The sequence below is a fragment of the Echinops telfairi genome, unplaced genomic scaffold (assembly GCF_000313985.2).
Source record: "Echinops telfairi isolate 266 unplaced genomic scaffold, ASM31398v2 ScPeMD7_3509;HRSCAF=4178, whole genome shotgun sequence".
NCBI lineage: Eukaryota > Metazoa > Chordata > Mammalia > Afrosoricida > Tenrecidae > Echinops > Echinops telfairi.
In genome coordinates, this window is record NW_022107407.1 from 16,369,925 (window position 1) to 16,383,544 (window position 13,620).

The following is a 13,620-nucleotide window of genomic DNA, read 5'->3' on the forward strand; positions in this document are numbered from 1 at the left end:
CCCCCCCTGCTCCTCAAGCCCACCAGTCACATTGTCCTGCTACTCAGGCAGCGCTACTGCCTCCTGAGCAGGGAGAAATCACCCGCTGGGAAGACCTGCCCCAGCTGAGGAGGTCTGAGGGCCGCTTTTTGTTATTGTTCCTTAGCCAACACACCTCTTTTTAAAAAAAATAATTATTTTAATTAAAAGATCATTTTATTGGGGGCTCTTACTACTCATAGCAACCCATACATCAATTATATCAAGCATATTTGTACATATGTTGCCAGCATTCTTTTTCAAACATTTATTTTCTATTGAGCCCTAGCTATCATCTAGTGGAAAAGGTACAAATGCTGAGTTGAGCAGAATACTTCTCCCGGTAAACCACCAATATGAAACCAACTGGTGATGGCTGCAGAAATGCCAGTCTAGACAGTTACTGGCCTTTCTTTCAGAAAAGGATGGGGGCCTCTGTTTGCACTGTAGCCGCAGACCAGAGACAGGAATGGTGTCGGGCCGTGCCTTTGCGAGCGCAGCATCTGACGGGCCATGCAGCCGTGCACGAGCTTATTAACAATTACTCGTGCACATCTGGGGAAGCAAGAGGCGTGCTTCATAGGGCCATTTGGAGATACCGGCTGGCTTGCCTGTTTCTGCACTCCAAGGACGAGAAGTTCTGCCCGAGCTTCTTCAGCTGCTGAGTGTGGAGGGGAAGCTCTTCCACGCCTGGGAAGCTTCTATCTGTGAACCTTCATGCAGACGCGCAGTTAGTTACGGAGGCCTCGCCAGCCTCAGCCTCTGGGGGCCTCCTGGCCATGGTGCACAAGGTGAAAATGAGAAGATGGGACTGCCCAGATCATGGGAAAGTAAAAAGGTGCCAGGGTGGTAGTGGGGGCTGGGAATGAGGGATCGACCAGCTGAGATGCTGGGATCAGGGCAGACTGAGACAGCTGTGAGTCTAAAGGGCCAGGGCAGAGCTCGCTGGGAATGAAAACACTGGAATCCATTTCCACTCCCTGAGGGAACCTCTCTGGGCCTGCCCCAGGGTCCAGGAAACGGCTGCTGGTTCCCAGGCCTCTGGGAAAGATGTTCCAGGTGTAGGGTGTGGTGAGGGGGAGGGGAGCAGCTTCCCACTGCCTCTGTAGCCTATTAGGGTCCTTCCCTAAGGACGCAGGCATCTTTTTGGAGGAAGCAGATTCAGTTCCTGCGTGGGAAACAGGCTGGCGTGGCAGAAATACAAAAAGCACGTCACTAATTACCATATGGCTGAAGAGTCGGTCCACTCGACTGTTCCAACGTGAGCCGATTGCGAATGAAAACCATTCTGCCACTTCTAGCCAAGTTTCTGGCCTTCTGGTGAGCTTTTTTCTTTCATTCTTTTTCTTTTTTAATATGCTTCTTTGAAGACTTTATCGAGTTATCAATGGCAATGCTATCCCCTTGCCAGTGGGGAAGAAATCTGGCTTTGACGTAATGTGCTCAATGCTTCAAAAATAGTAACTAAATGGAGAGCGTATTCTGCTGGAGAAAGGCGGTGCAGACCGAGGGTCCAGTGTGAGAGACTGGGGGTCCCGGCAGTGGGTACGTGCGGGGACTTTGGTCCCTTCGTTCTGAGTACGTTCTTGTATATTGTAGGATCCCAGCAGCCATTCGCTCACACAGGAACGGTTCCTACCCAGGTGAAGTCCCATTACAGAAAGCCTGGTTGCTCAATAGCACCTACTCACATATGTTTTATACTGAGGGGGGAAAAAAGGTGTAATTTAATTCATGTGAAAATACTCATTCTCCTGGGCCCTGTGTTTTCTTCCTGAGAAAATGCAGCCCGTCCGCTTTCCATGAACCTCCCTGAGCGTCTACCTCACTGCCTGTGTGTGGAAAAAAGTCCCGACTCAGGCCCAAGCCCAGAAAAAAGAACTGCCCAGTCCCTCTTGGTGCAACAAGGCTCATGCTCAGTCTGCTTCCCAATCTGGAGACCTCCTGGCTTTCTGGGAAGATGGCTGTGAAAAGACAGCATGGGCCCCGTAAGACCTTGCCAATGAGAGAGCCCTCCTCTACCTAAAGCAGGAACGTGTCACACAGAGCAGCTAGTGGCCACCAGGGCTCACGTCCATTACAAAATGGTCGGTTCCCTTTGCTCATATAAGGAGTCCTGGTAGAATAACCTGGTGGGTTGGGTTGGCAGTTCAAACCCACCAGCTGCTCTGTCGGAGAAAATGAGGCTTTCTGCTCCTGTAAATATGTATAACCTCAGAAGCCTGCAGGGACCATTGTACTCTGTCCTACAGGGTCACTGTGATTTGAAATTGACTCTATGGCAGTGAGGTGTTTTTTTTTTTTTCCTTCTTTTTTGGAGGGTGGGGTGGGGGCAGGGAAGGATACTTTTCTCTGTAATCAATTTATACGTAACCTTCTGGTCTCAGCTCAGGGTATTTTTCTGATTGCCGTAAACTTTGGATTCCCTTCCCTTTACCATTCATTATGCTATCGTCACTCCTCACTCCCTGACACTTAGTCAATACTGACTCAGAGCGATCCTATAGGGAAGAGTTTTCAAGATTGTAACTCTTTACGGGAGTAGGAAGCCCCCTCTTTCTCCCACTGAGCAGCTGGTGGGTTCAAGCTCCTGATCCTGAAGTTAGCAGCCCAATGCGTAACCCCAACTACACCAGGGCTTTTCATTATACCTTTTGTTACCGCACTGACATTCTTTCCCCTTCCCAACATTGACTGCAAGTGATGGTTGTATGCTTGTTGATGACGAGGCTTCCTCTACTAGACGGTACCTTCTACAGTCTTATCAGCATTTAGCACAGTGCCTACCATGCAGAAATGACTCTGTCTACACTTATTCAACGAATAAGTGAAGTGGACCATGGTCACCAATTGGTGGGGGTGAGAGGGTCCTGGGGAAATGGCATTTTTGCTGGCTGCTGAGAGAAGGGCACTTCCCTAGGCAGTGGGAAGGAGGCAGCAGCACGGGCCCATGAGAGCCCCGAGGGCCAAGGGTGACAGGCCTTCTTAATGGACACTGCCAGGTGGGGCGAGCTTACTTCGGTGAGGAGCCTTTCCATAGAGCTCTGGGCTCCTCGCGGGTGGCAGTTCTGCTCGTCAGCGCACTGGGGGTGGAAGCTTTTGCAGGGAGTGCTGAAATATTTGGCCATGCGTCTGATTGTTTGGTTTTCCTCTTCAAATGCCTTCCATTGCTTCAGCTGTTCAAGAAAAGAACACGTGCTATTGATGTCATTACACACCCAGAAACAGTCGCTCATGCTCATAAACACCATGGAATGGCAGTGACATGGATAGGCGTGGGCTGAGATATGTCACCACCCCACCCCCACCCCCACCCCCGCCCATCCCTCGAAATGGTGCCTCACTCTGGAAAACTCACTCGGCCAGAAGGTGTAGGGAATGGGAAGGTTATGTAGCTTGTCAACGAGCCAAAGAGGATGATGAAATATAAGCCTCGGTTAACCCGCTCACCTTCCTCCTGCTGCATTGGTCCAAGAAAATTTCCAGGATGGAAGTGTATTTCCAGAGCCATCTTCTAAAGCCAGAGGTAGCGCTATCACAGGGCTAAGCAGTCTAAACACAGTTGATTCCAAATGGAAATGGTTTCTAATTGCATGCAGCTGTTCTTAATTATTTTTCGTGTATTGGTTAATGTTCTTGAGTAATAGTGCTAAGGAACGGTGAGTAATCAATAATCAAGGCGCTGACAGATAGAAGACCGCAAATGTCAATAAGCATGATAGAGTGTTAGAGCGGAAGGGGCCCACTTTTTTCTTTGACAGATGAGGAGAGACTCAGAGAAATCGTCTGACTTATCCAAGCTCATGCAGTTCATTAACCACAACCCCACCTGTCCCAGGCATTCTGCCCCCTTAGCATGTCCTCATGGTAGGGATGAAGAGAGAGTCTGTTAGCTGGAGAGGTAGGGCTAGAGAAAAACGTTCAGGAAACATTCATCTTGAGGTTTAATTTACCAAGGAGGAGCTGAACACATAACTGTCTCAAATACCATATATACTCGTGTATAAGCCAATTAGGTGCCTCGGTTGATAGTTGGGTCGGCTTATACTCGAGTGTATACGATAAGTCTGCCCCCACTGTCTCTTCCTGGTGAACACAGGGAGGCCTCAGGAATGTCCAAAGGGAAGTGAGTGTCTCCATGATAGAGGTTGGGGACTTCGGGTTTAGTGCTGCTATAATAGAAACACCACAATTGGGTGGCTTTGGAGAACAGGAAGCAATTTCCTTATAGCCTCATACTCACTGCCTTTGAGTCGATTCCAAATCATAACAGATTTGGAATCTGGGCATACAGATTCCTGACAGAGTATACACAACTGCCCCTGGGAGTTTCTCAGACTGTCAAAACCCTGGATGGGGGCAGAAAGCCTCATCATTCTCCCTTGGAGTGGTTGCTGGATTTGAACCTCGGATCTTGTGGATAGCAGCTTAGTGTGTTGCCCACTACACCACCAGGACTCCTTTGCTCACAATTTTTCATTCTCACCGCTAATGAGTCAAGTTTGATTCATAGTGGCCCTATAGAACTGGCCCTGTGGGTTTCTGAGACAGTAACTCTTTATAGGGGTAGCAAGCCTCATCTCTCTCCTTCGGAGCAGCTGGTGGTTTGGGTTTCGAACTACTGAGCTTGTGGTTAGGAGCCTGGCCGGACACATAACCACTACACCACCAGCCTCCTCCTTCTTCACAGTTTAGGAGGCTAGAAATCAAAATACAGGGCACAGGCTCGAGGGGACCACTCTCTGTCTACTCTGAGGGACATCCTTGCCTCTGAACCTTCAGCGTTCTTCTAGGCGTTCCTTGGAAACCTTTGTGTGGTGTCCGTCTGTCTCCCATCGTGCTGGCCTGCTTGCTTCTGGGCCTGAGCTGCTCTGTTTCTATTTTACAAGGAACTGGCTTATGACACACCTACGCTCACGCGACCTCCCAAACAGAACAAAGGAAACACTATTCCTAAATGGGATTATATCCATAGGTTTTGAGTTCAGCTTTATAAGACATATTTGGGGGGGACACTATCTAATCCATAATAGGGACCCTCTCACCTCCCTTCTCGAAGTGACGTAGAGGGTTGGACAGTGGCTGCTCCGTGAACCAGTGGCTTTCTTTGCTTGCTCATCAGACATTTTTTAAGTTCTGACTATTGAGTGTAACCCACATTTGGTAAACAGCAGATTAACAAACTCTCAGTGCCGATGAGTCAAATTTTGTGGAGTCAACTGTAACTCATCGCAACCCTAGAGGGCAGAGTAGCACTGTCCCCGTGGGTTTCTGAGGCTGTCACTCATGATGGGAATCAAAAGTCTCATCTTTCCATCCCTATAGTGACAGCCTCAGAAACCCATGGGGGCAGCCCTACCCTGTTCCATAGGGCTGCTGTGAGGCCTCGCCTTGATGGCAGTGGGTTGAGTGAGTCACATAAGAGCACAGCTGCCCACACGGGCCTGAATGTGAAGACAGGTTCTATGCTGTGGTGGTGAGCCCCGAAGAACTCCAAATCCACTGATGCGAGCTGCATTCTCTTCCCTTAAGGAGCCCTGGTGGCACCGTGGGTTAAGTGTCGGGCTGCTAACTGAAAAGTTAGCGGATGGAATTCACCAGCCGCCCCCTGGGAGAAAGCTGAGGCAGTCACCTTCCACAAAGATTCCAGCTCTAGAAACCTACGCGGGCAGTTCCACTCTGCCCTACAGGTTTGCTAAGAGTTATCTAAATAAACTTGACTGCAGTGGGTCTGGCGTTTCAGTGGAGGCGCACATAAAACGTAGGGGTTTAGAAGAAAGAACAATAACTTCCCGAGAGAAGCTGGAGATGTGAGGGAAGTGGGGAAGGGTGTGGGCCACCCCAGGGCTTTCTAGGTGTCGTGGGCACTAGCAGGCTGATTGCTGGTGATAACTGCAGTGCTTGCATAAACACTTTAAAATGTTACTTTTGAGAGCTGGGTAGCCTGCTGTTGGGCCCACTTGCCTTTTCAGTAACACCATCCCTTTCACTTGGCCCTCTTGCGCCACCTACCTCTCTGTGGGCTGTCAGTGCCCTTGCCACAAACCTCTCCTCTCTGTTCAGGCCAAAAACTCAGTGAGAAAGGGGAACCCCACCCTGCTGCCACCGGCCTAGCTTCCCTCATCCATCTTTCCATATTGCCCCGCTCCTGGGAACACACAGCGCAGGTCTAACCGGGAGGCCACGGAGTCACCAGAAACAACCCAGGGAAGGGTCCCACAAACAGAAACGACAGACGGGGCTCGCCCTCAGCTTCATAGTTTGAAAGAGGAACTTAAAATAGATATAATTCCTAAACCAGAAATAAATAAAACTCAAACACGAAACAAATATATGGTACTTCACATCGGGGTCTGTTCAAGAAGGGATTGGAGGAAACCCCTGAGAGAAAAAAAATCAGAACAAGACAGAGAAAACGAATGAAAAGAAACTCCAGGCAAGCGAAGTGGGCAGCACAGAGAAGAAGATTCCCACTGTCAGTTAGCCCCCTTCCTGCTCCCTCCACCGCCCCCCCCCCACCAAACTCACGTCCACTCCCACTTCAACGAATCCAGAGCTTCTTGCTTAATTCAGACCTTGAAATCGGATTTCAAGCTGCATTTTGTCTCACATGTCTCTATCGTAGAGTTGGAAGTGGACCTCGATAAATGCTGGATGAGCTTCCGATGCACAGGGCGGCGTGGAGGTGAGGCTGGAGAGAGGACCAGCGCACGGCTGTGGCATGGAGGTGGTTGATGTGCTCAGGCTGCGGGTGGAGGTCTTTAGCCAGGAAGACTTTTCTCTACTATTTCCTTCATGATTACTTCCGCCCCCAATGGTTTTGTTTTTTCTTTTCTTGTTCTCCTGGTAGCTCTAGACTGTATCTCCTGATCTGTTCTCCATATTAAAACAAAATAGTCTCTTTTTAATCTATTTTTTAATCTTTGTTTTTGTTTTAAATGTTTCCTTGTTTTCTGTTTCCTCAATTAACTCACAAATTCAATATTTTGCAACATCCTCTTGCCCAGCCAATGCCTCTATTGGCGTATTAAATTTAATACTTTCAGCCTTATTCAATATTTCATTATCTAAGATTAGGTCCTTCCTATAATGGTTTGCTTTCACTGAAAAGAAGCAGTAACCTTTGAGTCTTGTTAACAACACAGCTCAGATCTTCTAAAAACCTGCTTCAGTGGAAGAGAGTGTCTTCAAATCTTCAGAAGTATGTGCTCCTCTTCTTGTGCTCTGCAGAATCTCTTGAGTCTATGAAGCTCTCAGTCTTAAAGGGGAAGATCTATACTTTCCTAGAAAATTCGTCTTCCTTGCCCTTCCCACACTTCCCGGTCCCAGATCACTGCCATCATCCTAGGTATCATGTGCATTCAAAGCAGGAAGAGGTCAGAAGGGGAGAGATCCATTACACCCATCTCACTTTGAGGAAACAGAACGCGTTCTTAGAAAGCTTTCCTAGAAATAGTATAGTGAACAGAACAGTATCATATGAGCAGCCCGGGGTCCAGGGGAAGGAGCCCTGGTGACCCAGTAGCAGGTTACTCACAGGTCAGCAGTTTGAACTCCACAGGGGAGAATGATGGGGCTGGCTGCCCCTGTACAGCTTTACCACTTCAGAAACCCAAAGGAGCCGTTCTCCTGGGCCCTGCAGGGTGGCTGTAAGTCAGAAAAAACTGATGACCATGAGGGAGGGAGAAGGGAGGCTAATAAAGTGAGTGTTTCCCTCTTTCAGCCTAGATAAGGAAGTGAGCGGGGCATAGAGGAACTGGGAATGGGCAGGTGGGTTACCAATCAGTCATGCTGGGCACAGGGCCTATGAGGTAAGTTTTCCCAAGGACCCCTCCCCACTTCATTTCCTCCTCTCGGGGAGGGGGGCGGCAGACTATCCTTGCTTGAAAACAACAACCCTTGTTTTACATTCCAGACAAACTATCCCAGACCTCAAGGACCTTTCCAATCCGGTTCTTATGATATGAAGATTCAGAGAAGATTTCTCCAGTTTCTGGCACGTAAAGAATACCCAGCCTTGGTTTCAAGTCTTCCGCAGCTGTCCCAGTATTGGTGTCTACTGTGTTGCGTATTTTAATGAGAGTTTGTGCCCAGCCTGTGCCCTCAGCCCCAGAGTGCACACTTCCTCTGATGACTCTGCGGGAACTCCCCTCCATCAGTGAGCTACTTCTTGGCGAAGCCCTTCAGTCAACTGGCCACAGGAGTGGGATTCAGGAATGAGGGTATGGAGGGAGTAGTGGGCTGAGGGGAGGTCTTGGGAGAAGAAATGAAGAAGCAGAAGGATAAGAGAAAAGGTGCCAAATGCCAAGTTCATCCCCTTGGATATATGCAACTCCACGGTGCCCTGGGGTAAAGCCATCTGCAAGTTCCCCTCACTGTCTCCCTGAGCCTCGGATTCCTTCTCCTTGGACATTGATGGCACCATTTCTTCTCTGTCTGGAGACTTACCATTTTCTCCGCTCCCCCACCTTCTGAAGCCACAAATTTAAAACCCATTTTAATATTTTCTAACTATAAAACGGAGCTCTGGGGCACCGTAATTAAAGCGCTCAGCTGCTAATCTGAAGGTTGTTGCCTGGTGAGAGACGCAGCTTCTGTGGCGCTATTCCATCTGGGAAATCCCCAGGGCCAGTTCTAGTCTGTCCTGTAAGGCAGTGGCTTCTGGGTTTCTTGGTCATTGTGAAAACGACCAAGAGGGATGTCTAAGAGTTTTCTCCAATCAAGAGAAAGGAAGCACATGTTTTACTGGGAGAACCATGACACATGACAGCAAGTCTGAATAGGTTGTTCCCTGTGAATCCACTGTCCCCATGAGGAGAGACACAGATTCCTCACTCCCAGATGAGGGGTGGAAATGAGATCATCCAGGTGAACTGGGAGGAGGGACGGTAAGTGGATGGAAGATCATGTCCTCTAGGCGCGAAGGGGTCAATACAGGGGCTCTGCTTGTGCTCCTTGGCCCACACTCTTCAGTGACCAGAGCTGTCCTTTAGGACCGTGAGAAGGTTAGAACAGGTGGGGAGTGAGCTCTGCTCACTAGGGCAAGAAATGACATGGGTAGGAATCCATAGAAAGTAGAACAAGGCATTCGGCACCCCCAGCAACCCCACTGGAATGACGAGGATCTGTCCTCCGGGCATACCTGGGGGATGAAGATGAAGCAGTTGATGGTGGTCGTGCAAACAAAAATGCCTCCGGAGGTGAGTCCAAAGACCAGGTTGGGCCAGGAGTGAAGGTATCTGGTGACCACCAACAGAAGCCCAGCAGCCAGCACCGCGAGGTTGACCCCCACCATGATGGTTAGGGACTGGTTCACCGGAGGAGAGCTGACATGATCCGTCAGGCCTGCCAGATAGGCGCCATAGAGCAGGAGCAGACCCTGAGGGGGAAGAGCAGAATCAGAGCCGCCGCGGGGAAGTAGAAAATCAGACTTGGCACGGAGAGTGGCTGCGAGGGAACCAATCGCCTCACCAGCAAAACGGGGCTCATCGGCCCTCCCTTCAGGGGCTGACTTTAAAGGACTTAGTAAGATAGCACAAGGAAAAATTTGTATGAGAGTCCCTTATACCTAGTAGGTACTTTAAAGTATATTATTTTCCTCTCTTTCATTGATTAGTTTCTCAGGGGTCAGCCACCTGGTAGGACTCAGCTGAGCCAAAGCAGAGGATAGGACAGGAGCAAACAGGAAGAAAGGGCTGCCAGGCCACAGGAGGGCAGTGGGCACATCACTGCTACCCGTGGTTGTCTCTTATTGTTTGGCTTTGTGCCGCATGAAGCAAAGGGGCAGGGGGAAACCAACATCATCTTGTGGTCTGCTTGTCAAGCCATGCACGGTGGCGGGGTAGTGCCCCGAGGAAAGCCTGCCTTTCTTTGATTTGCCCAAAGGTGTCATCGGCTTGTAAAGATCCACGCTAGCAGAAGTGCATCAGCCTTAACGGGAAGCTGTGCTTTTCTACGTCACACGGAAGATCTGCATAAGCTAGCCATGGCTCTGTGGCAGTGGGCGTTCATGGGAGAGGAAGAGTTGAACAAGAGGAGAATAACTATGGCCACATAGGCTTAGGGAATATTGTTGAGGAGACAAAAACAAAGGCCTCACTCTCTTTGTGACATTCTCTGTCTCCATCCTGGAAAACCAGGTCCCCAGTCTTCCTCCTTCCCTCCCTATACACACAAACCTGCTCTCAATTTCTCATTTCTACTGAGGCACACTCCCTAGAAAGAGCTGCATTTAAACATAAATCACAGCTTGAAATCAGTAGAGAGATATATATGAATGGAATAGATGTTTACCCCTCTGACTATGTATAGAACACCCTAGGTATAGAGCAGGAAGTCATGGTCTTGACTTTCATGGTGCTCTCTCTGATCAGAGATTTAAGGTGAACACTTAGAGGTCTGTTCACGAGACAGACAGTGAAGATGCTGGTGGGTTTGGAGGATGGGGGAACTATGAGTAAGGTCAGGTATCTGCAGGGCTCCTGACAGTGGTCCTGAAATCACATTACCTCACCAATTGGGGTTGAAAATGCTTTGCAGTCATAAACTCTTTCAATATTTAGGGGGATGGCCCTAATGTAAGGTGACCAGATTTTAACATTGGTAAAGCGGGACAGAAGTGGGACACCATTGATAAAACTCATATCCTGGCGAAATAGCCACATGGCAGCCGAAAACCGTACACCCTAGCTTGTCATGCATTCTTTCCAAAAACCGGGACTTTTTAAAAATGCTGTGGGATGCAGGGAAAAATGTTAAAAATCAGGACTGTCCCGCCAAAAGCAGGACATCTGGTCACTTTACCCTAATGATGTGCGCACACGTGCGTGTGTGCATGTGGTATGTGTGTGTTTTGAGAATTGTTTCTGCAAAGGAGAGATTAGCACAGAAGAAATGACTTCAATTACCCTGAAATTCTGGAATCCCAAATGAGGCCTGAGGAGCACCTGTGGGCCCCCTGAGATTGTTCAACCACTTAAAGAAATAAACGGGATGGTGAGAGGAGTCTGGCTTTGGGTAGCTGACACCACCCTTTTGGCACTTGGCAAAACTGGATCAATTAATCTTATCAAAGGTAAATAAAATTGACTATGATTTGGAACTTTTCAAATTTGATCTATTAAAACGTCTTCATTCCATAGGTCCGTCAGTACTCTAGTCCTAGGGGACACCCAGGTCTATCGGCATAACATAGTGTGCACAGACATCCTAGTGTAGCGATGCAGACTTAACAGCCCATGAGCAGCCAACTAAGGTGCAACAGTGGCCCTTCTCTGTCCAAAGGAAAGAAGAGTGGTGACAATGGGAAGACACAGGGAAAGAATTCATCCACTGGAAGACGCCAGCACAGTTTCTGTGACCCTGAGATCAGAAGAACTAGATGGTGCCTGGCTATCATCACCAACTGCTCTGCCTCCAGGGTTACATTGGAAAGTCCTGAATAGAGTGTCAGAAAAAGTGGAACAAAACTCAAAATCACAAGAGAGACCAAGCTAACTGGTTGGGAAGAGACACAGGTGAGACTCTCAAAACTAGGACCTTTAGTCATCCTTCAGGTCTGGAACTAAGCCCCCCTTAGCTAAAAGGGGAAAAAAATCAACCAGGTAAGGTCAAAAGGACAGCACGTACTCTATGTCAAAGTTCTGAGGGAGAAAATAAGTCATGGCACACGGAGAGGGTTGTCAGGGAGGCTTTGAAACAAGATGTGGATGAGGTGTTGAGTGTAAAACTGATGATCTGCTCTGTAAACCTTCAACTAATTCACGATAAAAATTTTTTAAGTGCAATGTCTTCATTCTATTACAATTTCTTCCAAAGGAAGTAGATATGAATAAAGTCTCTCTAACTTCATGACTGCTACTTGAGTCACACCGGATTGACTAGGAAGTCTGTAGGGTCTAGCTCAGCGGTTTACTGAGGCTCAGCACTTTTTCTCCTATGGGTATTATTTCTTGGTTCTATAGTTGTTACTGTAAAGTAAAAGAAATGGGATGATATCAAAAGCAATGGCAAAATAAATTCAAGTTGTAAAATGAATTGTTATAGGGGAAGAGGCAGGTTTCTATGCTGGGGAAGACATGCTTCTCTAAATCATTTCAAGAAACTGGGAGAGGCAGTGTATATTTGAAGAAATGCCTGGGGGTGGGGGCACATCTGACCCTTATGAGTTCTTGCTAAGGAATGGGAATGGTTCAAAGTTTCTGACATTCATGAACTCTTTCAATATTCAGACCAGTTCTGAGAGGATGTTATCATTCTCCACATTTTATAGAGAGAGGAACTGAGGCTCAGAGAGGTTAACTGAGGTTTAGAGTTCCTTAGAAAGGGCCTGACTCATTACTCCCACACAGTTCTGTCAAATTTTGAAGCTCATTTCTTTCTTTTTCTTTTTTTTTAGCAGCTTAGCGCTAACTACTGTGCCACCAGGGCTTCTTAAGCAAATAATCACTTAAAAAAAATTGGACCCTGAATCTGTCTGTCTATATCTATCATCTATCTATTTATTTGTAAATAATTTTATTTGGGGGGTCTTACAGCTCTTAACAATCCATATATATAAAAAAACAAAAAACCCAATCCATATATCAATTGTATAAAACATGTTTGTACATATGTTGCCACCATCATTTTCAAAACATTGTCTTTCTATTTGAGCCCTTGGTATCAGCTCCTCTTTTTTCCCTCCCTCCCCCACCCTTTTGAACTCTTGATACATTATAAATTATTCTTATCTTCATATCTTACACCGTCTGCTGTTTCCCTTCACCCACATTTCTATTTTTCATCCCCCTTGGGTGGGGGGGTGCTATATATCGATCATTGCTATCAGTTCACCCTTTCTCCCCAGTCTTCTCCCACCTTCCCCTGCCCCTTATGGTATCACTGAGGGCTTTATCTGTCCTGGATTCCATGTATCAAGAGCTTTTATCTGTACATGCTCTGGTCTAGCTGGATTTGTAAGGTAGAACTTGGGTCATGATAGTGGGGGGAGAAAGCATTAAAGAACTAGAGGAATGTTGTGTGTTTTGTCGTTGCTATACTGCACCCTCGCTGGCTCGTCCCTTCCTTGTACCTGTGACCCTTCTGTGCGGGGATGTCCAATTGTCTACAGATGGGCTTTGGGTCTCCACTCCGATCGATCCCTTCATTCACATCAATAGGGTTGTTTGTTTTGGGTCTTCCGATACCTGATACCTGATCTTGTCGACACCTTGAGATTACACCAGTTGGTGTATGAAGCTCATTTTCTTAACCGTTAGTAAAAAGCTAGAGATCGAGAGCTGTTCACTCCCTTGTGTCTTCTTTTGAAACATATTTCTATCAAAGGACTGTGTGCACATCGTTCAAAAGCAGCATTTCCCTGCTCGAGCTCTTTTCACCTCTAGGTCTTGTTTCCAATCAGAGTGAGAGGTCAGATGGGTGAAAGGGAGCATGATGTCTTGACTCAAACCTTGAAGGAAGACACGAGACGAGGTAAAACTCTGAGGTAACAGATTAAGCTGGTTGGAATGTGTCATCACAACTGAGGAGAAAAGTAGTATTGCTAAAATCAAACCAGACCAAGAAATAGGCCAAAGTGCCAAGTCCAAACCATATGGGGGA

The 13,620-nt window shown here is 47.7% G+C and overlaps 1 protein-coding gene across 2 annotated transcripts in view; it reads right to left on the bottom strand.

The window, feature by feature from the left end:
- Positions 1 to 13,620, bottom strand: part of GPR156 (G protein-coupled receptor 156) — a 96,111-nt gene that overhangs the window by 3,741 nt on the left and 78,750 nt on the right. For both annotated transcript variants that reach the window (XM_045294269.1, XM_045294268.1), the window contains 2 exons: positions 9,161 to 9,397; positions 3,036 to 3,194 (listed from right to left, as the gene is read on the bottom strand). In XM_045294269.1, coding sequence (XP_045150204.1) covers positions 3,036 to 3,194; positions 9,161 to 9,397 — 396 coding nt within the window. The remainder of the gene's footprint in view (positions 1 to 3,035; positions 3,195 to 9,160; positions 9,398 to 13,620) is intronic.